Below are 25430 nucleotides of genomic sequence, written 5' to 3'. Positions count from 1 at the left end.
TGTCTGTACAGGACGCGGCGTGAGTTAATAAAGTTGGCCTCCAGAGGGACTGTGATCTACACCACTGCCACTGACTTAGTAGTTCATCCAAGTCTTTCTGCAGTGATGTGCCAACTTCGCGGTATATTAAATTCTTATTTTCTGTGTGGACCTCTACCGGAGCTCTATTCTGTTATACTTTGTGTGTCAGTCCCACATCTTTTGTGTATATTTTTCCTGAAGAACTTTAAAATCATGTTCTGAAATCCCTCCACCACTCAAAAACTGGCTTCTATTTGAAATTTCATATTACCTTGAGAAGAACTTATATTTGCCATTAAGCTTTTTATCCATAATCGTTGGAGTGTCTCCATTTTAGATATTATTTATTGCCTTTAGGAAGACTTTGTGGTTTTTATGGCATTTACCCTGTACTTTTCTTCTCCAACGTATTCCAACACATTTTTTTTTTAATTTTGGTTACCAGTGAGGATGACATTTTGATTTTTCCGTTGTACTTCTAATCTGGTTTTCACCAGCAGAGAGAAAGTCTATCGAATTGCGGGTATAAACAGAAAACTCAATCAATGGGCTCCAGAGATGCACAAAGAATTACGAAAACTGAACAATGGGACTCAGAAAACCTCCCCAAACCAGAGAAAACCTCCCAGTGGGACTGAAAGATAGACTCACAAAAGAAAGTGTAAGTCTTGGAGTCTGGATCTGAAAGTTCCTGCATCTGCATCAGAGGAGTTCCAGTAAAAGGAGAGACAAAAACAGGGGGGAAGAAATAATTCAAGAACAAAGAGAATGAAATGTTCAGTGTTGGAGGGAGACGGGAGTGTCTATATTTTCAAGGCTCATAGAAGAAAGATGAAAAGACCCACTTGTGGATGCACGGAAGCTGCGTTTCAGGACAAAAGGACCCAGACAGAGATATCCTGTGAGTGCTCCGTGAGGGGAAGAGACACCAGCTACTTACAGAGAGTTCTCCTGCCCGCTCGGGAAGTCGGAAGAGAAGTATTGAGCTGAGAATCTTACATCCACCCAAACTGGCATTCAAGTGGGAAGACAAAGCCAGGACTCAAAAAGCTAACCACCCACAGACACTCCCTGAAAGAATTATTCCAGAAGAACAATGAATACAAAACACAGGAGGATGTGGGCTAGGAGAAAAAGAATAAGGAAAGAATCAACAAGAGTCACAGGTACATCTGATGCTTAATAATTATTGACACGTAACTTTAAACATCTATTTTACAGTGACAGGGAACGAAATCTCAGAAGACCCCGACTCAGCTGGCCAGGGCAGACACAACAGAGGCTGGAGCCAGGGAGAAGAAGGGGGAAATCAGGAAATGCACGCTGGGCACGCTGGGCACGTTGGGCACCACTGTGTCTTGCGGAGGCAGCACAGAACTGATTAACCGTAGCGGCAAAAACAATGTACGTTACACGCGTGCAAAAAATTGTAAAACCCTGGGGCGCCTGGGTGGCTTGGTCAGTTAAGCATCTGATTTCAGTTCAGGTCATGAATTTGTGGTTCCTGAGCTTGAGGCCGGAGTCGGGTGAGCCCTGCTTCTCTCTCTCTCTCTCTCTCTTTCTCTCTCTGCCCCTCGCTCACTTGTGCCCTCTCTCTCTCTCAAAAAAAATTGTAAAACACTGTAAAAACCAGGATGACTGACCCCCCTCCCCGCCAAAACTGCTAGAGAACAGAAGGAGGAAACAAGTAAAATCATTCCAGCCAGCAGAAAGCAGAAGGAGGAAATCAGGAAATGCACAAATAAAAGACACAGAGAAATATAAATTGAAACATCAGTAATGGGCCCAAACATCTCAGTAATCGTAATAATCATGATTGACTGAACCCACCAATTAAAAGTCAAAGCTTTCACACTGGTGAAGAATAAGTTGTGTAAGTCACATGAGGTCACAAAGACAACACTGAAAAGACAGAGCAGATTCTCTCCCAGGCAAAGGCCAGCAAAATAAACCAGGGATATAACCAGGAGAGTAACTCACTCACAATCGTAGGAAACAAAACACGAAATAAGCTTAAGAAACGTGCAGGACCAAATTGAAGAAAACCTTTCATGAAGGACGAATAAATAAAAGAAGGCCCGCATATGTGAGCAGACGTATCATGGTTTTGGGCTGCAAGATTCCATACTAAAAGCATGTCAATTCTCCCCCAAATTAATCTACAATCTTAGTGGGATGCCACATGAAGTCTCAACAGGATTTTTTTCCCACCGCATGAAAAGTTAATTCCAACATGTAATCATAAAGGAAGACTTTGAAGAACACAAATATATTTCCGAGGAAGATGAAAATGACAAAGAACCAGTGATGACTCCATGAAGTTCACTTGGGAACAATCCTGCAGGGAGTGTGGTGATGCGGGAGAGGCCGGGGACCCCGACGGAGCATCCAGGAGACTCAGAAGGGAAAAGAGGGAGTCTCATCTTTATTCTGGATCTGGGGGTTTCTACTAGATGGTGGCCTGGTGCACATGTCCCCTCAGGCATCCAGGAACCAGTGAGAACAAAGACAAGGGCCCAGGTGTTATTCCTTGGAGCAGGGGGCCTTGGTGTCAGTCGAAGTGTCTAGCTTGGAGGTCTGGAATACGCGTGCGATGGCTTCTAGTCAGTCTCACATGGCCCTTCCTTAGATGTGATCTGCTCTAGAGAAATCACTAACTCTTTGTCCCTTACAAGGAGGACAATCACCGTCTGCATCACAAGGCATATGGAGAGTGGGGTGGGGGTACAGGTCCTAGCAAGATACAAGCCGGAAAAGAAGCAAAGTTAAAAAACCCAGCTTTTTCTCTCATGGGAGAGCTTCCCTGTCTCAAAGGGGTGGAGAAGAAAAGGGCAGATGTATCTGTGGGAATCACTGATGAAAAGATAAGGGGCCAATAAACGTTGAGTACGTGATGGGCTCACAAGAGCCCACGCTGCTCAGTAAGGTCGGGTACGCCGTGTGCTGTTCACACGAGGCAGGCTCTCCTTACCCCATCCCCAAAAATAAATCTCGGAAGGATTAACGAGCTCAAGCTGAGGAACAAACTTACAAAAGCATTATAAGAAAACCCAGAATACTACTTCTGTAACACGACCTAAAACTCAAAGGCCATAAGGTAAACCCAAGAAAACTGATAAATTATTTGTAAGAAAAGACAAGCAACATAAACATCATGATTAGGAAAGATGCAATAAATTTAACCGGGGGAAAAAATTAATGACCAGACTACCCAAAGAGTTTCTATGAGTCATTAAGGAAGCGCATCCACTCAAGAGAAAAAAAAAAAAAAATGGGCAAGGAAACGAACCGGAAATTCACGGAGGAAGACAAACAGCTGACCAACGTGTCCCTAAAGACTAGCGATCAGAGCAATTAAAATAAATGCCAAACAAAAAGATAATTTTCCACCCAGCTGAGCAGTCACACTGGGTGAGGGCCCTCCCTCGTGTTCCTCTAGCGTGTGTAATTTGGTGAAACCTTTCTGGAAGACTCTTTGGAAGTATCTATGGAAATGGAAAACGTGTTTCCCTTTGACCCAGCAACTTCATTTGTAGAGCTTTATTCACACGTCAGTGTGTGAAATTGTACGTACAAAACATTCATTGCCTCGCTGCCAGCACAGAATGACAATGTGAGCCCCCTTCTCGCATGTTTATCAATAAACCCACAGCTAAACACTTAGGGCACATCCAGACTAAGATTCTGAATGGGGCCGTTTTATGAATAATTTAAGCTCAGAGTCTCCAGGAGACACCCTTACTTCCTCCACATCGCCCCCTTTGGGGCAGAACACTGGTTAACTGCAGACATCAGAGCGAGTGTTAGAAAAATACTAGTTCAAATTGCACATTACGCTTTAAGGTAATTTCAAGTGGCGGATACACAGGAAAGCCTACTGATGTCATCGATGGCAGGGTAAATGCACGTGCTGGCAGGAGTGACGACTGGGGCAAACTCGTGCGGCGTTTTCTCCCGAAGCTGGACGTGTGCATTCCCCATGACCCAGCATCTCCGCTGAGAAGAGAGAGATGGACCCATCTGCCCACCACATAAATGCACAAACGTACTCACGGTAGCACTGTTCATGAAACCCCTAAACTGGAAAGAAAACCAAGTGTCCACCAGCAGTGTGATGGATAAATAGCAGCGAAGTCGCTTCACCTGCCAACTCCCCACCCCCACCCGTGCCACGCGTCCCACGGCCTGTGGGAAATACGCCATCTCCCTTGCCCGCAAGCCCCCTTCCCTCCCAACTCCTTCCCTCCTCCCCTTCCCGAACCATGCCAATCGTCAGTGATCCCCATCGAAGATCAGACTCGGAGAAAGGGCCCCTCCCTGCCTACGGCAATAGTGTTCCTTATCCCGTGAGAGCACGTTCTGTGTTCTGCGTCCACGGAACCCACGCCTGTGTGCACGGTGCCCCTTCACTGTTATACTGGATGCTCGGTACTTACCGGGTAAGAAAGTCACACTGCCGGGATTCAAAACAGGGGAAAGTTAAACCTTTAAAGGCTCTCTCTCACTGCCATCCCTCCCTGACTGTCAACGCCTGAGACCCCAGCGCCCCCTCCAAAGTGCTGAGCTAGTGCTCTGTGCCATCGTCCCCAAATCTGCACCCGTCTGTATGCCGTCACCGAGAAGACTGCAGGGCCGGGACTTTCTCCCTCTCCGCTTTCCGAGTGCCTCACACATGATGGGTACAAAATAAATGTGTGTTGGGCGCATTCTCCAAGGCTAACGAGGTTAGAGATGCTTTCCGGTCCCTCCAGTGATCAGAAGCAGACAGTGTATAACACTTCATTTGATCACGCAGGAGGCTCACAAACCATAATTTTCTATTAACTTTTTATTTCACTTATTAGCACCCATTTGTGCTGGTTTCTGATACGTAATATATTTCAACATTCTCTGTGTTTCCCTGAAATTATTCTGGAATTCAGATAGGACTGTTCTACAGGCCTTTCCCCGTAGCTGAATTAGTCCAAGTGACTGGGAGAGAGTGCGCACGGACAGCTCAGGAGCAGTGTGGGAAAGGGGGGGGACGCTCACCCCAGCAAAGGAAGAGAGGAGCAAAACTACATTCTATCTGCAACGAGCATGTCTGTCATTATCTCAAAAAAAAAAAATCTTTTCAGGGAATAACACGTATCCTATAACCCTATAGCTATAAATTTCAACATCTGCTCTCAGTTTACCTGGAGGCCAATTCTTCCCCATCTAGGGCAGCGTCCTGGACACAGGTACAGGTCACCTGCGGCTGGGGCTACAGGTGCATTTCCCACAAGGTCAATGGGTTGACATTTTCCCCATTTAACCACATGCTTAGAGTTTCACAATGATTATTTATAATTCTAAGATGAATATGTATTCTGTGAGTTAACTACCTAATCTCTGAGCCTGAATGCTACCAACTGGCATGCGCCCTTTTAAGGCAAGGATACCATAATTCCACAATTCAACCCTTGGCGCTTGGATGCGTCAAGCACTGGTATAAAAGTGAACAAGAAAAACCACTGGCTTCCAATTTCACTCCTCTGTCTTCTGTCCGTGGAAAAGCATGAGACTATACTTGCTGGTCGGGCCAAAAACAAGGCCCTGAAAAACGTGCACAGATTTCTGCATTTCTCTCGCTAGCCAGGAAGAGTGGACTTGGGACCCACACAGCCCTAGGTTACAGACTCACTTCGTGGCTGACCACTGGGGCGAGCCTCAGCAAATCACTGGACACTCTGAGTGCCTGTTTCTTCGAGCGTAGGGTGAGATTACCGTGAGAAACACAGGAGACGGCGTGGGGTTTAGGCAGGCAGCGTTACGCTAACGCATCACCTCCACGAGTGACAGATACTGTACTCCGAACACGGACTATACATCCTCAGCACGGTCCTGCAAAAGGCATTTCTAATTGGCTTTTCATAAAACTTGTTCCAACTGACACATCGGCTCACGGTGTGGGAGAACATCTTTCCCCTCCCTCTTTGCCAGCTCTCAGGATGCCGTTACGAGTGATTCGTTTGCATTTTGTAATTTATCCGAATATCATAATTTTTACAATGAACTTTTACTCCTCATAAATGACGTGTTACTGACAATTCAATGCCCTGTCTCTTCCACCCAATCCAGGGAAACGATGTACAATCAGAATAGGTCCTGCCCCCACCCCCATCCCTCCGAGACCCTTCTCACTGTGCCCTGTTATCCAGAGCACCTTCCTCCCACCCCATCCAGACAACTGCCGCTCACCTTTGGACTTTAGACCCTCCATGAAGTCATGTACCTCTGGCTCATTTCATTCAGCATGACCGCGCTTTTTGGTGGCTAAGTTTCTCATTTTCATAAAGTTCCATTTATCTATTTTCCTTCTGCTCCCTGTGCTTGTGGGGCCATATTTAAGAAACCCCTGCCTAATCCAAAGTCACAAATATTAATCCTTGTGTGTTTTCTATGAGTTTTGTGCTTGTAGCTCTGACATTCAGGACTTTGACCCATTTTGAGTTCACTGTCCTATACGATGCAAGAAAGACTCCAACTTCATTCTTCTGCATGTGGACATCCCCTTGTCCCGCACCATCTGCTGAAAAGACAATTCTCCACTGGCACTCTTCTCAAGAATCAACGGACCACAAATGTATGGGCTTACTCCTGGTCTCTCAATTCTGTTCCACGGATCTACGTGTCTACACTTTGGTCCGTAAAATGTGAGTCCCCCAAATTTCGTTCTTCTTCATCGATTCAGTTTTGGCTATTTGGGGGCATTGATGCATTTTTAAATTACTTGATGAGTTATTTAGTTAAGCCTGTTTGACTAGTTTATTTGGTTAGTTGCTGACTTCTTCACCACCACATCAATTCCAGGAGAGAAGAGACCACCTCTCTTTTTTTATTCCTGATTGTATTGAGAACCAGACACACAGTGTAAACTCAGTGCGATTTGTTGAATGAATGAATGAATGAATGAGTGAGTGACCGAATTCTCAATTTTGATAATGGCAAATAAAAACAGCCTCAATGTTCAAAAATAGGACAATGTTTAAGGAAGTTATAATACATTAATAGCATAGAATATCATGCAACTGTTAAAAAACACGCCTTCCGATAATATTTAATGATTTGGACAATCGCTGAGGCTGATCTCAATTTTGCATAAATGAAAATAAAGGGTGGAAAAAAATCAGGGAAATTTTCATAAAAGTCATCGTGGAAGGCTGTGATTACGCTTGAGTTTAATTTCTTCTTTTCCGTTTCTCTATTTTCTACTCTTTCTGCCATCAGCAGGTGTCACTTCCATAAAAGAAAGCCAAACGCTATTAACTAAAAGTACACAAAGGCATCCAGTTGTGCACAGACTTCTGGATTTGCAGTCACAGTCGATGATCGCCCTGCTAGGATTCTGTTGCTTGTGGAGTCGACCCCCAGTGACTTAGACGGATTCAGATTCTACTGGGGAGGTGGCCACATGGGAGGAACTGTTCTCTGGGCAGCCAGGGTTGAAGATACGATATGGGGTATAAAATCAATACAAATATGCCCCTACCCCAGTCTCATTTCTGACATGGTAGAACATCCCTTAACCACCTGTGAGAACCCAGGGCCGGGGCGGGTTTGTGAACCTCACCTCTTCCAAATCCCCAGTGGGGACCAGAGGGGACCAGAGCTCCTGAACCCACACAGGTGCTACTACCCACGCAGTCAGGGTTCAAATGTCATCAACTAAAATAGCTTGGAATTTATTGGAAAGTTACTATCCACACTGAAGGAACGGCCATACCTAAGGGCACTAACATGACCAATATTGGTAAGGATTTTTTCATTTAAAAGGTCATGGATGGGGGCGCCTGGGTGGCGCAGTCGGTTAAACGTCCGACTTCGGCCAGGTCACGATCTCGAGGTCCGTGAGTTCGAGCCCCGCGTCGGGCTCTGGGCTGATGGCTCAGAGCCTGGAGCCTGTTTCCGATTCTGGGTCTCCCTCTCTCTCTGCCCCTCCCCCGTTCATGCTCTGTCTCTCTCTGTCCCAAAAAAAATAAACGTTGAAAAAAAAAAAAAAGGTCATGGATGTAAACTCATCGATGGTGGCAAAGGTCAGAATGCTGGACACCCTACTGACTGTTTAGGCTTGAGGGAGCCTGGAGGGGCCTGGGAATCTGCTTTAGGTCTTAGGCAGGTGCCCGGGTGGACGTCCCGTGCATGTAAATGTGCTCACTGATCTGAACATTTAAGCTTGCATGGTTTACTGAGCACTAAAAAATTAAAAAATAAAAAAGATCATTGCTTTTAAGACAGCCCTTGAAATTATTTTTAATGCTCATCTTTTTCTGGCAAATAACGTGTGTTCATCATACAAAACTTTGGAAAATACCAAGGGCATCAAAACATGAACATCATTTATAATCAGTCCTCTGGCACAACTTGGCATTATGATAAATGCCACGGGAAGCCCTCTAACAGCTCAGCTCTGTTCTCTGGCTTCTGGCGCTGCTGGCAAGCTCTTTACCAATGCCCGCAGCTGCGGCCGCACAGACCCACCCGCCCTGACCACGTCTGCTCCCACCATTCAGCCGGCTTCCTCCCGACGCCTTCAACGCCAGCTGCGGGTTCCTACAGAATCATTCACTCCCCTCCAAGACGGGTCTGTGCCGCCACTGCTGTGGCCCCAAAGCAGGGGCCAGGAAGGGGGCTCATCCCCTGCGCCTTTCCCGACTCGCTGCCTTGTGGGGCAGAGGCACCTGCATCAGGAGGCATGGTGACCAGGGCTGCCGTCAGGGCCCTGTCCCATGACAGAACTCTTTCTCGGATAAAGGAACCTCTGACCTCTCCCATAGAAGGCAGAGGCCGGTCCTGACCCCTGGAGCTCTGGGCAACTGAGCCGCACTCCAGGACGAGGGCTGCGGCCGGCCCGAACAGGAAACACTCATCTGCCACCTGGCAGGCCCGGGGCCGGCGACCCTGCAAATGCTCACTCGTCTCACTGCCCTGGGGCCCTCGTGGACAACACCGTGCTCACCCCCACTTTAGACGAGGGACCTGAGGCTCACGTGCACCCTGGGGGAGCAGCAGGTGAAAGGCGGCCCTCATGCCCAGAGCCCCGGGGCACCTGCTGTAGTGGCCGAGCAGCCATGTGCCTGCACAGCGGGCACGTGGGCGGGCGCCCGGGACAGCCTGTGGGGACGAGCGGGCACTGACACAGGTGACCACCTGATTTCCGCTTTCCTGTTTCCTTTGTCCGGTTTCTTTTCACTGCCCGACAGGGAGGACGTCAGCCATCTGGGTACAGCAAACCCTCACGTCTAGGCTTCCTCCTCTCTTCACCTTTCATCTCACAGGGCAAATTATACTAACACAAGTGCCATATAGGCTTCTATCAAAGAAGCCAGGAAGCCCTTGTAAATGCTGGCTGCAGGCATGTGTCACCCGTCTCGCGCACGCCGAGGACGCTGAGTCACAGGGAGGAAGTATGACCGGGGCTCGCTTCAAAGGAAACCACTGTGCTCAGTCTCATCTGAAAATCACAGCAGTGCGATTGGCCATATCTGCTTTTCAAAGCCGAAGGGAAAGGGGGAAGAAATACTCCAGAAATACATGCTGGTGTTGCAGCTAAAGCCGCGTCACAGCTGCTGTGTGAAGGAGGCAAAGCTGACCAGCCCTTTTTATTCAAGCGTGTCCTCATTTACCGCCGCTGTCCTCACTCTGACACTGAGCTAGACGCTTGGTCCCGGAACATGCAATCTCTCCCCTGGGGCCCCGGTTCTCTTCACCCATCCCCCACAAAACAAACAAACAGATTATTGGACAGGATGGCCCCGGAGGGTCCGCTCAGCTCCCTGTGTGCGCTGGGGGCCAAGAGCCTTCTTTCCTGCAGACCCACCGGGCCACAGGTCTCAGTCCTGGGCCTCTGGTGCACTGGACAGCACTGTGTGTGGGGGCCTGGCTTTGCGTCCACGCAGCGCCACAGGCCCTTTGCCCGGAGCTGCCCAGCTCTCCTTGCTCCTAGGACGCAGCCGTCAGCTGCGTCTGCCCTGGAAAGGCTGCAAACAGGTCCGGGCTGGCTCGGAAGGCGTCTTGGGATCTGTCCAGACAGCCCCGTTTCGTTCCCGCCGGTGGTGACCTGGGCCTTCTCTCTTTTTATCTTGGTCAGTCTCGCTGGGCTTATCCATCTCATTGATTTTCTTTTTCACAGAATCAGATTTATGTTTCATTGATTTTTTTTTTCCTATTGACTTCCTGTTTTTCACTTCATTGATTTCTGCCTTTACCTGCGTTCTTTCTTTCCTGAGGCTTTCTTTCCGTTTGTCTTGTTCTTCTTTCTCAGTGACCCTTAGATTATTGGTTGGAGACATTTTCTCTTTTCCAGCGTAAGCATTTGGTGCCATAAATGCCCCTCCCTGCTCTGTCGGAACGTGCAGCGCACAAACTTTCATGCGCTGTGCCTTCATCTGTATTCAATTCTGTATATTGTTCCCTCTCCTTTGAAATGTCTCCTTTGTCCTTTGTTATTTATAGGCCTGTTGCCTAATTTCCGAGTGTTGGGAGGTTTTCCCGTTGCCTTTCTTTATGAATTTCTAATTTGAATCCATTCTGGATTTCGATTCCTTTAAATTTGCTTAGATGTGTCCTACAGCTCCAGGTAGGGTCTGCCTTGTTGGCTGTTCCGCGGGCCCTTGACAAAAACGTTTATTCTGCTGTGGCTGCACGAGTGGTCCGTGTGCAACCAACCGCTAGATCCTGTTGTTGACTGTTGCTCAGTTTTGTGTATCCTTGCTGATTTTCTGCGCGAAGCCCACGAACGGCTCGGGCGGGCTGCTGGAGGCTCCCACTATGACCGTGGGCACGTACAGGCATTTTTGTACTTGTCTCTGTCCCAAGAATGGGCTCATGTCGCACACACATTGCTACATCATGCTCTTCTTCCTGTTTCTCGAGAAAATCTTTTCCAGTCAACCATAACAGGACTCGAATTCTCTGTTTTAAATGGCTGCACTTAGGTGGCTAAGTCAGTTAAGCATCTGACTTCAGCACAGGTCATGATCTCCCACGGTTCATGGGTTTGAGCCCCACATCAGGCTCTGTGCTCACAGCTCAGAGCCTGGAGCCTGCTTCAGATTCTGTCTCCCTCTCACTCTAACCCTCCCCTGCCCATGTTCTATCTCTCTTTCTCAAAAATAAATAATAAACATTAAAAACAAATTTAATTGGGACACCTGGGTGGCTCAGTCAGTTGAGCATCCGCCTTTGGCTCAGGTCATGATCTCATGGACCATGGGTTCAAGCCCCATGTCAGGCTCTGTGCTCTTAGCACAGAGTCTGCTTCAGATTCTGTGTCCCCCTCTCTCTCTGCCCTTCCCTGCTCATGCTCTGACTCTCTCTCTCTCTCTCAAAAATAAATAAACATTTAAAAAACATACTTATTTTTAAAAATTTTTTTAAATATAATTTATTGTCAAACTGGTTTCCATACAACACCCAGTGCTCATCCCAAAAAATTAATAAAGATAAAAAATTAAAAAATAAACGTCTGCACGTTGCTGCCTGGTGTGAACGCACCAGAATCCACGCCCCACCCCCCGTCCGTTATGGGACGTTGTGTGAGGGGTGGCATAACTCCCAGGGACAGTTCTGCTGGCTTCTCAACCGAGATTCTGACAGAGGCTGATGCTGCTCGAGGCAGACGGGGGTGGCCTGCGGGGAGGCAGTGGGGGGAGGGTGGGTGGCACAGGTGAGTCTCCGTTGAGCCCTTTAATAAAAGGAAGTGTGGCTCGGGCCACAGCGGACGAGCCGTAGGAAAGCCCTACCCACCTTCTCGAGACAAGGAGCAGCTGTGTCTTGGGCAGAGACGGACGAACCCACCATTGCAGGTGCATGTGAACCAAGGCCCCAATTCTCCACAGGACAGGACAGAACTCTAAAAATAGAATATGCACCGAGCCACGCCCGAACGCAATTCCACCAGGTTCTGTCCGTGAGCCGAGTCTCTCCCGTGTCGTCCACAGCTAGAATGTGAGCGGCTCAGACAAGGCAGGAAGTAGCGAGGAAGACACGTCAGCTTAGAGAAAAGGAGGAGGGGGCCACACACCCTCAGGACTGTCACCTGGTAAGGAAGGAGATCAGCTCTGCAGGCACCAGCGAGCCACCGAGGGACAGAAGGGACAGCGTCCGACCGGCCCCTCCAGTAGATGGGGAGCATCCCAATTCCAAGGGGTCGCAGCCCCGGCCACCAACAGGAGGTGGCTGATGTCTCGTGCCCCTCTGACCCGGGCCAGTCTGAGTGGAACGTCTTCCCCCTCTCTGGGCCGACGCCGGGCCCACTGTCACCTCCGAGGCATTTCTTGCTCTGACTCTCCCTCCTTGAGCATCCTCCGCCCCCTCCTGCACACATCTGGTCAGTCTCTGGGGCCCTGGACACACCCCTGCCCTCCGTGAAGCCTTTCCTGCTAGTTCCAGGCCCGCTCGCCCCTCCCCAGGCCACCAGCACCTTACTGAACACAAAACTTTGTCTTTTTAATTTTTTTAGGTTTCTTTTTTTTAAATTTCTTTTCATGTTTATTTATTTTTGAGAGAATGTGAGCAGGGGAGGGTGAGAGAGAGAGGGAGACACAGAATCCATAAGCCGGCTCCAGACTCTGAGCCGTCAGCACAGAGCCCTACTCGGAGCTCGGGGCTCAAACCCATGGACCGTGAGATCATGAACTGAGCTGAAGTCGGACGCTTACCCATTGGAGCCACCCAGGCGCCCCTGAAATTTTGTCTTGTTAAAATGCAGCAACTTCTCCTGCTCGAGGGGATCATACATTCCTTTTGGAAAATAGCCCCGAACCTCCTTCGAAGTGACGATCCCCTCACAAGGCAAGGGACGAAGGGAGCCGCAGAAACACTCACTGCGTCTACTTCCCCCGCTCTGTTTCCTAAGTCCGGCTCCCCCGGGAGGTGGGGGCGCCCGGACGTGCTCAGTTTAGCCCTCTGTGTGGACACGTCCTGCTGACGTCAAGCTATACTATTTAACCTCCATAACGACCACTCACGGCTCTCATTAAAGCTGCTTCTCTTACCGAACCCTTCCTGTAATTAGCTTTAAAGAGAATCCTCGGGTCTGCTAATAACGCTGCCCATCCGCAGAACAGCTCTAGCGGACTCTGGGTGGGCGTTCTGTTCGTGCCAGTTCACAGAAAGAATAATTACCCAGGAATTTTTTTTTACCAGAACAGAGTCCAAAATGTGCCTCTTTGGACTTACATTCTTAATAGCCAATTACGCATAAAGAGGCCCCGGGTCACCCTCCTGACCTTCTGCTCTGACCGTCCTGACCCTCCTGACCTTTTGCTCCCTCACGTTCCGCGGCGCCCCACAGTCACCTGACCGCTGTCTCCACTGTTCCCTGCTGATCACAGGCTCTGTCCCCAGGGAGGTCCTGGGAAGAGCTGGCGGCTGACTGTCCCCGCAGCTGTGGCTGGTGGCCTTGTCACATGCGGAACCCCCCTCAGGAGTGACTTCCTTGACAGCAGGTGCCTTTTGACTTCTCTTGGGTTCTCAGGGGCCCCAGGGGTGGGTTCATTCTGTGGATGCACAGAGCCCTGGGGCCCTCACGGAGAGCTCCTTAGCCCTGGGTCCTGAAGGCTGCCAGAGCATCATTAGAATAAAGGATAAGGCGGGGTGTAGAGCAGGGCCCAGACGGGAAGAACTGAGCGAAGGTCAGAGGGGCTGCTGGTTTGGGGGGAAACCAGCGGTTTCCTGCGGCTGCAGTATTGGGGCCTGGGGGGCAAGAGACGAGCTCGAGGGCCGATCGGGAACGTGTGTGTCTCCTGACGAGGCACCGGGTGGACTTCTGTAAACAAAAGCCGGTGGCAGAGAGCGCTCAGTCGGGAAGCTGAGACACGTATGTTACGGAGATAAATGATTCACCCCATTTAACAGAAAAAGGGTGAAAATATATATTTGCCTCACTAGATGCTGAAAAAGCCCCGGGGAAAATACAACGACCATTTCAGAATTTTTTTTTTTTTTTGAAAACTAGGGTTATAGGAGATATTTCGTAATGTGGGCTCCAGCAGCCCTGGTGGGGGAGGCATAGACGGGGCACATCCCGGCCACTGTCCCGGCCCTGGTGGGGGGAGGCACGAACAGTTTGTGGTGATTCTGCCTCAACTGGAAGTCAGTACTTCCGCACGTGCGGGACCAGCGGTCAGGTGCTCGCACCCCACGGGGGACCCCCAGCCGCTCGGTAGGCCATCCCTGTACTTAAGCCCCGCCCCCCGGAAGATATTCCTTATTCACTGCATACTGCAGAACGTTTACGCTGAAATACAAATTTTTCTTTTTGTTCTTTACTCAGGAAATACGCACAACTGGTCTTTTCCCTCCATCTCATACGAAGCCATCGGACTTCTGAACGAAATCATTCCATCCAACGTCATTGGTCCTTGAGGGTTTTCACTTAAAGGGCTGAGTCCTCACCGTACATCCTCGGAAGCCACCAGACCTCCGGGGCAGCAGCGCTCTGGGGTCTGGGCCCAGTCGTGTCCACCCCGACGAGCAAGGCCCAGACACCGCGGTGCAGGCTGCTCACTGGAGGCGCGGGGACGGGGGATGCCGCGACAGCAGCGGCTCCCATGGGGGCCGGGCCTCCACGCACGCCCTCTGCCTCCTGTGGGGGCACGGGGAGGTCTGGACACCCCACCGCGGAAGGGCCCGAGGGGGCTCGGGGTCCGGGCGTCCAGGGCCCACCCAGGCCGTGTCCCCGCGCAGAGGCGGTGTGTCCAGGTGAGGCTGCGGGAGACACACGCCCTGGGGACGAGCTCCCAGCTCGAAAGCCAGACTGTCCGTGGGCTTGCACAGTCCCCCCCCTGCCCCCCGGCGTCCTCCATTACCAGGACTGTGTGCACACAACACGTGGCTCGTGCTCCTCACAAAGAAGACAGACAGGCAGGGATGAAATGCAGTGGAGACGAGGGGAAGACACACATCTACTCCTTAAAGGATTCCAGCGTGAGCAACAGCTCATCTTCCCCAGAACCGTTCTCTCTTAGACTCGAACACAAAACGAGTGAAGTGATCAGGTATTTCTGGAAACGTGACATTTACTGTTTTCTAACAAGAAAGAAAACAGCCCGTGTCCAAAGTCATCACAAGTCATCTGATGTATGTCTGTGTGTGTTGTGTGTGTGTAAATGGTGTGTGGTAAGTTCGTGTATGGGGTGTGGTGTGAGTGTGGTGTATGCTGTGTGTATAGTGTGTGTCGGTGTGCGGGGCACACGCACATAACACACTGGCTATACTTGTGTCACATAAAAAGAGAGATGGTACGCTTTGTAGATTAAACTAATAATTTTGCCTCTTAATCTCAAAATAATTTCTTAAACTGTTTTTCAAACCACTTGGATGATATTTACATGGAAGCCACATATTATGAGATTTTCAACAATTAAAAAATTCAATTTTCAGGGCGCCTGGGTGGCTCAGTCAGTTGAGCGTCCAACTTCAGCTCAGGTCGCGATCTCACACTCCGTGAGTTCGAGCCCCACGTGGGGCTCTGTGCTGACAGCTTGGAGCCTGGAGCCTGCTCCGGATTCTGTGTCTCCCTCTCTCTCTGCCCCTCCCCTGCTCATGCTCTGTCTCTCTCTGTCTCAAATATAAACAAAAAAACATTTAAAAAAAATCAACTTTCAAGTTTCCACTGCACATCAGACAACAATTTGTAAATCTAGAATTAAAACGGAATCCAATCAGTCACACGGCGATCATGTACCGCGGCCGTGCTGAAGGAGCTCTGCGATGCCCTTGCTCGTGGTGTCACACGAGGAGAGAACTGAGACGAAGCAGATTTAAGGTATTTTTTAAATATTTTTTTTAATATTTATTGATTTTGGGGGAGAGCACAAGCAGGGAAGGGTCAGAGGACAAAGGGGGAGAGAGGATCCGAAGCGGGCTCTGCGTTGACGGGCTGACAGCAATGAGCCCTATGTGAGGCTCCAACCCACAAACTGCAAGATCATGACCTGAGCTGAAGTCTCAACCGTCTGAGCCACCCAGGTGCCCCAGATTTAAGGTATTTTTATAGACACTGAGGCAAGTGGAAAAAATAACAGTTTAGAAGATTCAGAGAAAGTGAAGTTTCTAAAGACCATCAATAAAGAGCAATAGAACATTTATAAATAAAACGAATCATTTCTACCGCCCTAAATATCATCAGATTCACAAATGGGAGAAACAAAATAATTTTTTAAAGAGCTCTCGTAAAAACAAGGCTTCATTCCGAGAGAAGCACAGCCCCGCACAGGAGGAGAAAAGTCAGTAGCTCTTGGGCTGTTGGACTCTCCTGCAAACAGCCGGTAACTTGGACTGTCAGGAAGAGTGGACGGGAATCTGTGGCCGCCCGAGGGACCCGGCACACAATTCCTGCCTCGGTATTCAGGTGAGCCCCCGAGGTGAGCTCCTCACCTGGGCTCCCCAATCCTTGCCGTGGGCACTGGGGTTGGTCCTAAATGTGCTCACTTCTTTCCCTGTTTTGAGTCTGTGGTGTAACGTGCTACAGGGAGGGCCCATCTCTTGGGGACCCTGGGGCGTGTCGCTAGCCCACAGGGTGCAGCTGTCCATCAGGCCAGGTCAGGGCTAACCTCTGGGCCGTGCTGGCCTTTAGAAGGCTCCTCTCGGAGGCCAGTGGCTCTCCTTAGCAACAGACTCCCTCATGCAAACTGGTGCAGCCACTGTGGAAAACAATGTGGAGGTCCCTCAAAAAACTAAAAATAGAACTACTCTACGACCCACCAATTGCACTACTAGGTATTTATCCAAAGGGTACAAAAATGTTGATTCGAAGGGGCACATGCACCCCAATGTTTATAGCAGTGCTATCAACAATAGCCAAAGTATGGAAAGAGCCCAAATGTCCATCGATGGATGAATGGATAAAGAAGATGTGGTATACACACACACACACACACACACACACACACACACACACACACACTGGAATACTACTCAGCAATGAAAAAGAATGAAATCTTGCCATTTACAACAGTGTAGATGGAAATGGAGGGTATTATGCTAAGCAAGATAAGTCAGAGAAAGATATCATATGATTTCACTTATATGTGGAATTCAAGGAACAAAACAGATGAACATAAGGGAAGGGAAGGAAAAATAAGATAAAAACAGAGAGGGAGGCAAACCATAAGAGACTCTTAAATACAGAGAACAAACTGAGGGTTGATGGGGGGGGCGAAATGGGTGACAGGCATTGAGGAGGGCATTTGTGGGGAGGAGGACTGGGTGTCGTATGTAATTGATGAATTACTGGGTTCTACTCCTGAAGCCAAGACTGCACTGTATGTTAACTAATTTGAATTTAAAAAAAAAGGAAGCAACCCCCCTCCCGTTCACGCCTATCTCTCCCTCCTAAGCTGCTCACTCTGTGGGCCCGTGCGTGGAGCATGCAAACATCGCCTCAGAACCCGCCAAAGACCCGTGGCAGCCCCCAGGCGCACTCAGGCGAAGCCGGCTTGGACTTTCAGACAGTAGAACTTTAAGGTGGGCAGCAGCATAAGCGACACAATTTCTATGGGCCTTTCTCGTCCAAATTTAAAGTAGTTTCAAAATGGAACTGTCACGAAAATATCCATTGTCCTTTGCTGCTGTGTGACCAAAAGAGAAAGCCAAGGGTTGGGCACCCTGAGGTGGGTATCCGAGCACTGCCAGGAGGCCTCCCAGCATAAACCCAGACCCGGGGGCTTCGTGTGCAGGAGCCTCCCTGCTCTGTGTGGCCGGGAGCCATATCAGCGGCAGGCTTGGTGGTGACACGTGCAGGACTAACTCAACATGCTCTGAATGCTCCTGTTCCCAGGCACCTTCTCCGTCTTTCAATCCCACACCCTTCATTAATTAACCCTACAACTGCTGTTCACACAGTTTGATGTTTCCTAGGTGAGTCAAACCCACCCGGCTCCTGCCCTTCCAGGCTCTCCTCCCAGGTAACTAGATGGAGTTGAAATATCTTCAAACAACAAACCTCGTATATAATATCCTCAAGCGTCATAGCAGGTGTCTCTACAAGGGGGCAACACCTATCGTTGTACAGCAAATGAATTTTCCAGAACTTAGGAAAACTTGCGGGGGGGTTCCTTAATTTAGAAATAAATTTAAATTGGGACGCTTGGGTGGCTGTCTGTTGGGCATCCGACTTCAGCTCAGGTCATAATCTCGTGTTCCATGGGTTCGAGCCACACGTCCGGCTCTGTGTTGACAGTTCGGAGCCTGGAGCCTGCTTCAGATTCTGTGTCTCCCTCTCTCTCTGGCCCTATGCTACTTGCTCTCTCTCTCACTCTCTCTCAAAAATATACAAACATTAAAAAAAATTTAAGAAGTAAATTTAAATCAAACCCTTCCCCAAACCCACAGCCTTTAGATTTACAAGCAATGTACAGTCATATACTAGAGATTACCTCTCTCTCTCCCCGAGATCTTGTAAAGCCGAGAGACTGATAAAACTATTCACAAATCAGCAAACGGTATCACATTATGATTGTTTTTTCAGTTTTGTGATTTTTCAAGAAAATACGTCCATGATGTTCAACTCAACAACACGGACAATGAGGAAGCGTGCACCAACAGAGGGCCACGTGATAACGTAAGTCAAACGTGTGCACGAGAAATTGTCCTTAGCATCTGACCTCGTTGCTATGTGGTTCCAAACTTCTCCGGGGAAGCCTGAGCTTATGTTCACACGACCACCATTCACGGTGAACCAGGCGATGGCACCAAGCACTGGGTGCCCCCAGGGCACTGCTGCCACTTACTGGAGGCACAATAAAGTGACCCCCAAACCCAGAGGCTGGGGCAGACCCAGCCTTCCGTCCACCTGAGTTCGGCTGATGCTGGAGTTGTCGTAGCCGTAAGACGGCCCGGCAGCTGACCTGGTGGGCTATGTTCATCTGAGTCCAGTCATGACTGACCTTTAGAACTAGATGTCTGCCTTCATTCTCCAAAAAGCAAGAGCAAAGCCCCAAGCAAAGGGAATGATCTGTTTTTGAAGGAAAACTTTAAAGGCAGAAGTTTGAGAATTCTCCCTCCATTTGAAAACGATCTTCTCTGTTCCACACGATAGGTACCTTGGCTTTGCCAAGGTCTGTCTGTTTTAAACATAAGCTCTTTTCTTTCTTTCTTTCTTTTTTTGTTTGTTTGTTTGTTTGCTTCTTAGATCGCAATTATATTAACACACTAGAAGAAATATTCTCCAGTGCTTGCTAGTTCACCTCAAAGTGGTCAGGGTTTTTGTTTTTTGTTTGTTTCTTTCTTTTTGTTTTGGCTCCTGGTTGTGTAATCTAAAGAGGGACTACAAGAAGAAAAACCATTGTCTTTTATCATAAACTCAAGAAGACGTGCATATTTTAAGCTGATCGGCATCCCTCAACATATATTAATCCATTTTCATATGGTGAGATGAAGATTCGATTTAAAAGCAGCCTCGAGGGGATGAGGGGTCCCCATTTTTAACACCGGGGACAACAGCCCTTTGTCAGTACTTTTTAGGCAGTTAACTGCAGTCCACAGTTAACTGCTTCCTTTAATATTTTGGTTCCCAAACTGCCGAGATACAACATTTTATCCGAGAATGTGTCTGCTGGATTGTTAAACTGAATCTGTAGCCTGTATGTGCAGGCCAGACGCCCTGCGGGTCTCTCGGTGTGCTGGACAACACCGTGGAGACCGTGTGTGTCTCGTTCCCTTCCAAACAAGCAGCCATGCATCCGAGTGGCCTGCCTGCTCAGCCCTCCGCCCGCTGCAGGACGTGGCCCAGCTGTAGAGCGCAGTGATGGCTCCCCACCACCGTCCAACAGGCTGGAGGCCAGGAGCCTGTGGCAGGCCAACCGACAGGTGCTGGGTATTCGTTCTTTTAACAGCATAAAATACTTGCATAAAGGAGGAATTTTATGGACCACACTGGGCACGACTGTGTAATTCTTTGTGTCGAAGGAAAAATCTGGAGCTGCTAGCTCCAAGGCCCACGCTCAGCCCCTTTTGGCCTATTTAAATGGAAGACTACGGCCCCAGGGAAAAAGAGTCCCCAATTCTCTGCTGCTGTAAATCAGAACCCTCAGGTATGGAAGGCGAGGCAGACCTTGCTGGGGAAGGGAGCACCAGCGGCTTACATAAAGCAAGCCAGCATTTGGCCTGCACTGCTGGGAGCTGGGGGGGAGCCAGAGCACCCAGCCTGCCTCTTGGGGCAGACACAGCAGAAGTAGTCCCGCCGCCCCCGTATCTCCCAGGGCAGGGCGGTCGGCGCTCCCAAGTGTGCTCCCTGCCCGGGGCCTGATGCCCACGTCCCCGGGACAGGAGCCCGTGCCCACAGGGGCACTGGCCGGACATATGGCGCAGCGACTGGGCAGAGGAGCGGACCCCAGGAGAAAGCAGGCCAGAGCGAGGTCCCCCATGGCGAACCTTCTCCCCACGGGTACGCAGCTGGCGCGCCCGCAGCGCCCCGTCCCCGAGGCCCCGAGAGCTGGCCCAGGAGCGCGCGCCTGCCGGCCTCCGCGGCCACCCACCCCGCGGCCCGCGCGCCCGCACCCACCTTGACGACGTAGGTGACTCCGGCCCCCAGCACCTGGTCGCTGGCGTGCGGGGCGCGCGGCGGCGGCTGGTCGCCGGGCCGGCCCTTCCTGGCGGCGCGCATGGCCGGGGCGCCGGGGCCGGGTGGCGCGCTGCCGTCCGGGGCGGCCAGGCTGGGCGCGCTGCAGCTGCCCGAGAGCCGCGCGCCCGCCCGCGCCCTGGCCGCCGAGCGGCCGCGGAGGCCCGAGCTGGAGAGTTTCAGGTGGGACACCTTGTGGAGCAGGTGGCCCAGGCTGCCCGGCCCATCGTCGGGCGCCCTGCGCAGCGCGTCTCCGGACACGAGGTAGGGGGCCGCCGCCGGGGCCGCGCGCGCCGCCGAGACCTTGCCGCCGCCGCTCACCGACAGGTTGTGCAGAAGGTCGTCGACCGATGTCACCGAGTCATTCCTGAAGCGGTTGTACTTGGTGCGTGGAAGCATGCCCCTCCGTGGGCCGGCCGCATCCGCCCGGGCGCTGCAGGGGCGAGCGCGGCCCGGCGGGACGCGGCGGCCGGGACAGCGGCGGCGGCGGCGGCGGCGGCGGCGGCGGGGGGGGGGGGGGGGAGGGGGAACAGCGGCGCCGCCTCCCCGCTAGCGGCCCGCGCCGCCGCGTCCGCGCAGCCCCGGCCCCGCGCTCGGCTGCGGAGGGCGGCACGCTCGCGCTGCTCCAGTCATCGCTTCCGAAGGGGAGCGCCCCGCGGCTCGGGCTGCGCACTGCGAGAGCGTGACTCACTCCAGAGGAGACCCTTCTCAACAAAGGCCCAGGGAACGCTGCAAATCACTTCCTGTAGCACAAAACAATAATAATAATAATAATAATAATAATAATAAGTAAAAAAAAGAATGAAAAGAAAAGAAAGAAAAAGAAAAAGGAGAGAAAGAAAGATAAAAAGAAGGGAAAAAAAACCACACATACACCCACTGAGAGCACACTAGAGCCCATCAATTCTCAGATTGCCTTTTCTACATTCCCAGACATTTCCTTCCAACCTTTGCTTTGCTTGTTGGCCTCCCCATCCCCTCCCCCCCGCCCCCCCCCCCCCCCCCCGTCCGGACTCAGCATCTGTGCCAGAGGTCAGTGCAGTCCCTTCAGAGGGTCAGGGGAACTTTCTGAAATCCCTTCTTCTGAGCCCTGGGCTTCCTCTCCTCCCCCCCTCCCCCGCCTCCCCCCCCCCGCCTCCCTCCCCCCCGCCTCCCTCCCCCCCCCCCCCGCCTCCCTCCCCCCCCCCGCCTCCCTCCCCCACCCCCCCGCCTCCCTCCCCCCGCCTCCCCCCCCCGCCTCCCCCCCCCGCCTCCCTCCCCCACCTCCCCCCCCCCGCCCCCCCCGCAGTTCAGCCCTGGGTGTGAGCCCCTAAGGATCTGCCATGCGTTAAAATGTGACGAAGCCTTTTTAAGAATAAGATCTTCGGCGGATCCTCATGAATTCTGATTTGGAAAGCAGCAGAAATTGGTAAATAGCCAAAAAAAATTTTTTAAATTTTGAAAAGGCAGAAAAGACTATTCACTCCCAGGTGAACACAAAATACCGATTTCCTGGGTTTTTCTTTTTTCTTTTCAAGTCAACAGAGCAGCCATGACAAGTGCCTTTGTGGCAATGCAGTGCCTCCGGAAAAAAAAAAAAAGGAAAGAAAAAGAAAGAAAGACAAATCTGCACAGGGACTTCTGCACAGAGCAGGATGCCTTCCCTGCTAATGACCAGAGCCCTTCTCAGCTGGGGTTAGGTTGGAAACCTACTTCCAGAAAAGAAGAGGACTTCTCAGGAATGGCAGCCGGCTCCAGAAATCCATTCCAGAAAGGGGGCTGGGCTTGACGCTTTATCCCAACTGAATGCGCTCAAGGTCTGGAAAAATGTCTACCAAACGCTACAGATACATTTCAGTGTGTCTTCTGTTGCTGCTTTGCAACCCTGCAGTAAGGAAGAAAAAATATACAGCTGCTCTGGTTACACAGCAAATCCGTTTCAGGAGTCAGACTCAGCTGCAACGGACAGGCGCAGGCCTCCTTCCTGTCAGCTAGGAGAACAGGGCGTTGGCGGCCCCACAGAAGGTCGGCAAGCCTCACGCCCGCCGAGCCCTGTCACCGTGGGCCCTGCCGGTCTCTGTCATGCATTGAGATAACCCACCTGACACAGCGGAACCTCCCTGTCCAAATTTCCAGGCAACTCTGTGCAAGCAAATGAATTCACCTGCCTTCTCTAGCGCCCTGCCTTCTCACACCCACGACTAGGCATGTGCCACACGAGGCACCCAGCCTTGCAGAGCTTTATGGAGCAGGTGCAGGTGGGGCGGCTCCTGGCAGGCAGGTGAGGCCGGCCGCTGGGATGCAGGCACGCAGGGCGGCCGCCGCTTCCCTCCCTGGGCGCGGGCACTCATTCTTGCCCTTCCCCTGGTTCGTTTAGCAACGGCAAGTGCACACCCCATCGCCGATTGTGGTGGTCAGCAGAGACCCCCCAAATCTGAAGCAAAAGCGCCCTATCATTCCCAAACCCCGCTCTTCATTAGAAGCAGACAAAAACAGCAAAATGTGAATGAGATGCTGTTTGTGTGAATGGAAAGGCTAGCAGTGAGCCAGTGATTCTGTGAATGAAGCCGGGCCCTGCAGCCGGTGCCAGGCAATCCCCTGGCTCCAGCGGCCTCAGCCAATGAGCAGCCGCCCCGATGACTCATTCAACAAAGGCTTGCTCAATAGTGGAAGATTCCATTTCAATCAAAGGCGGGATCTTTATTCCAACGGCAGTGTGGGAAAAAAAAAAAAAAGAAGAAGAAGAAAGAAAGAAAGAAAGAAAAGCCAGCCTGATTACAAAATGCATGGAGGAAGGCACCGCTGTCATGGACAGAGGAAAAACTAGTTTTTCAAGAAAATTCAAGAACTGTTGGTTCAGGTACCGGTGTGAACAGGGACCGCTCTCTTGGAGGTGAGCTGAGTCCCAAAACTTTCATTCAGCAGTTCATTTACAAGCAAGAAGCAGCCATGAATGTGCCATGCGGTTCGGCATTTATTATGAATGTACAGCAAACGCACATTCAAACCCCAGGCATCTCGCCCTTGATTCTTTTTGTGAAAGGATCATCCAGCACGCTGCACGTTCTGAGTCTCCAAGGAGGAAAAAAAAAAAAAAAAATCCAAAGCTACACGGTTAACCCTTTAGCCAACAGGATATTTTTATTTCTTTTATTATGATGAGCCATGTGGATGGAAATTGGCCATTTCAAAATATAATAGTAATATACATTTACTGTATATACGAACATTTATAATCAAAGAGGGTGATTACTATTCCAAGGACACACTGGTACAATAAAACCTCACTGGCCGGGAAGATGATGGCCAAGGGGGTGGGGGTGGGGGTGGGGGTGCACCAAGAGAGAAGCCCGTACCCCTCCCCCCTGGCGGTGCCCGGGGCCCTCACCCAGGGCTGGTGCAGCCTATTTCAGGCACCATCAGCCTGTGACAACGTAGAGGTGGACGGTCGATGAAATTTTTCATAGCCTGGCAACACGGAAGGGAGCCTTCAGACTCAAGACTGCCTGGGGTCATTGGCGGTAGCCTTTCCAAGATCTTGTGGTTTCCAGAATGTTGTGGTTTCTCGTTTTAAATGTATTAATTTAAAAGTGTATTGGTTTTCTATGGATGCCACAATCACACGATTTGTGGTTGAAAATGATCCGACTGTGTTACCTGCCAGGGCTGCAGATCAGAAGTCCAAGATGGGTCACAAGGGGATAAACTCAAGGGTGGGCGGCAGTGGGCTTTTCTGGGGCTTCTAGGGGGAAACCCCTCTCCTTGCCTTTTCCCGCTTCTGAGGCAGCCCTCGTGTTCCTGAAGATGCACATGAGCTGGGCCTGTGGGGAGGGTGGCTCTGCTCCCGAGATGGTTTTATTCTGGCCAGAGGCAAAAAAATCTAACGTGAACGTTATAACCCAGTGTGCTGTAAAAATGTTTAAATACGTGTGGGGTACAAAGGCCATCCAGAGGGGAGCAGGCTGAGTTCGGCCTGAGGACGTCAGGGGTGACCTCAGTGGGAGTGACTCTGAGGCAGAGCTTTGAGGGATTTCTGGGATCTTCCAGGTCGATGGAGGTGAAGAGACGCCTCAGGAAGAGAGGCTCTGTGGGAAGCATCCCGAGGCCTGCGGGACTCAGCGTTTCCAAAGCCCTGTGTAGATGGTGGGGCTAGAGCAAGGTTGGGAGGCCAGGCCACTAAGACAGCTGGACCTGGAGGGGGTGGGATGACCCGCGTCACCCTCACGATGTGCGTGCACTAAGACAGCGTAGGGCAGTCAGATTTGTATTTGATGTGGACACCTTGAGCAGTCAGTAATGGGTGCTCTGGGGAGTTGAGAGGGGTGCTGATAACAATACAAGTAAACAGTGAAGTGGTCTTGAGGGAGGGCAAGAGCGGGGAGCTGGAAGGGAGGAGATGGGCTCAGGATAAGGTGAGAAGGTACAGTGATCTCCATGTCAAGGGATCAGGTTGGCTTGTCTGGAGGCAGAGCTGAGACAGGGTTTGGGGTACCAGATGCTCTGTGGAAAGCAAGGAGTGGGCAGAGGGAAGTGGTCCTGCAGAACACCTCCCTCCATACCCCCCCAATCCTGGATTCCACCCACTTTCCAGCCCCAGAAGCCAGGAGCTTGACCCTCCAGCCCAGCTGGCGCCTCTGTAGCTGAGTTCCTGAGGGAGTGGGCGGTGGAGACGGCCTGCCCCACTCACCCCAGCCGAGGAGAGGAACCCTGCTGTGCAGGAGTCTGGGCAAGGTCTTCTACATCTCCCAAAGAGGGGGATGTAGAACAAAGGCCACGCTTCTGTCTTGGACGATGAGGCTGAGTGAGTCTCATCCATCAGGACACAGAGCTCAGGTGGCAGAGG

At 51.0% G+C, this 25430-nt stretch overlaps 1 protein-coding gene and 1 long non-coding RNA gene across 2 annotated transcripts in view; both read right to left on the bottom strand.

The window, feature by feature from the left end:
• SHC3 (SHC adaptor protein 3) overlaps positions 1-21092 on the bottom strand; it is a 104478-nt gene extending 83386 nt beyond the window's left edge. Inside the window, exon 1 of the mRNA XM_027041218.2 lies at positions 20552-21092. Coding sequence (XP_026897019.2) covers positions 20552-21007 — 456 coding nt within the window. The 5' untranslated portion in view covers positions 21008-21092. The remainder of the gene's footprint in view (positions 1-20551) is intronic.
• A 42-nt stretch (positions 21093-21134) lies between these two features.
• On the bottom strand, positions 21135-23163 carry LOC128312023 (uncharacterized). Its single transcript, XR_008290780.1, has 3 exons — positions 22689-23163; positions 22301-22472; positions 21135-21351 (listed from the first exon to the last, which is right to left on the bottom strand). It is a non-coding gene; the product is annotated as an uncharacterized LOC128312023 (long non-coding RNA).
• Positions 23164-25430: the final 2267 nt, after the last annotated feature.

Source organism: Acinonyx jubatus, chromosome D4 (assembly GCF_027475565.1).
Source record: "Acinonyx jubatus isolate Ajub_Pintada_27869175 chromosome D4, VMU_Ajub_asm_v1.0, whole genome shotgun sequence".
Taxonomy (NCBI): domain Eukaryota; kingdom Metazoa; phylum Chordata; class Mammalia; order Carnivora; family Felidae; genus Acinonyx; species Acinonyx jubatus.
Note: the sequence above shows the minus strand (reverse complement) of the source record. Positions and strands in the feature narration are given on the sequence as shown.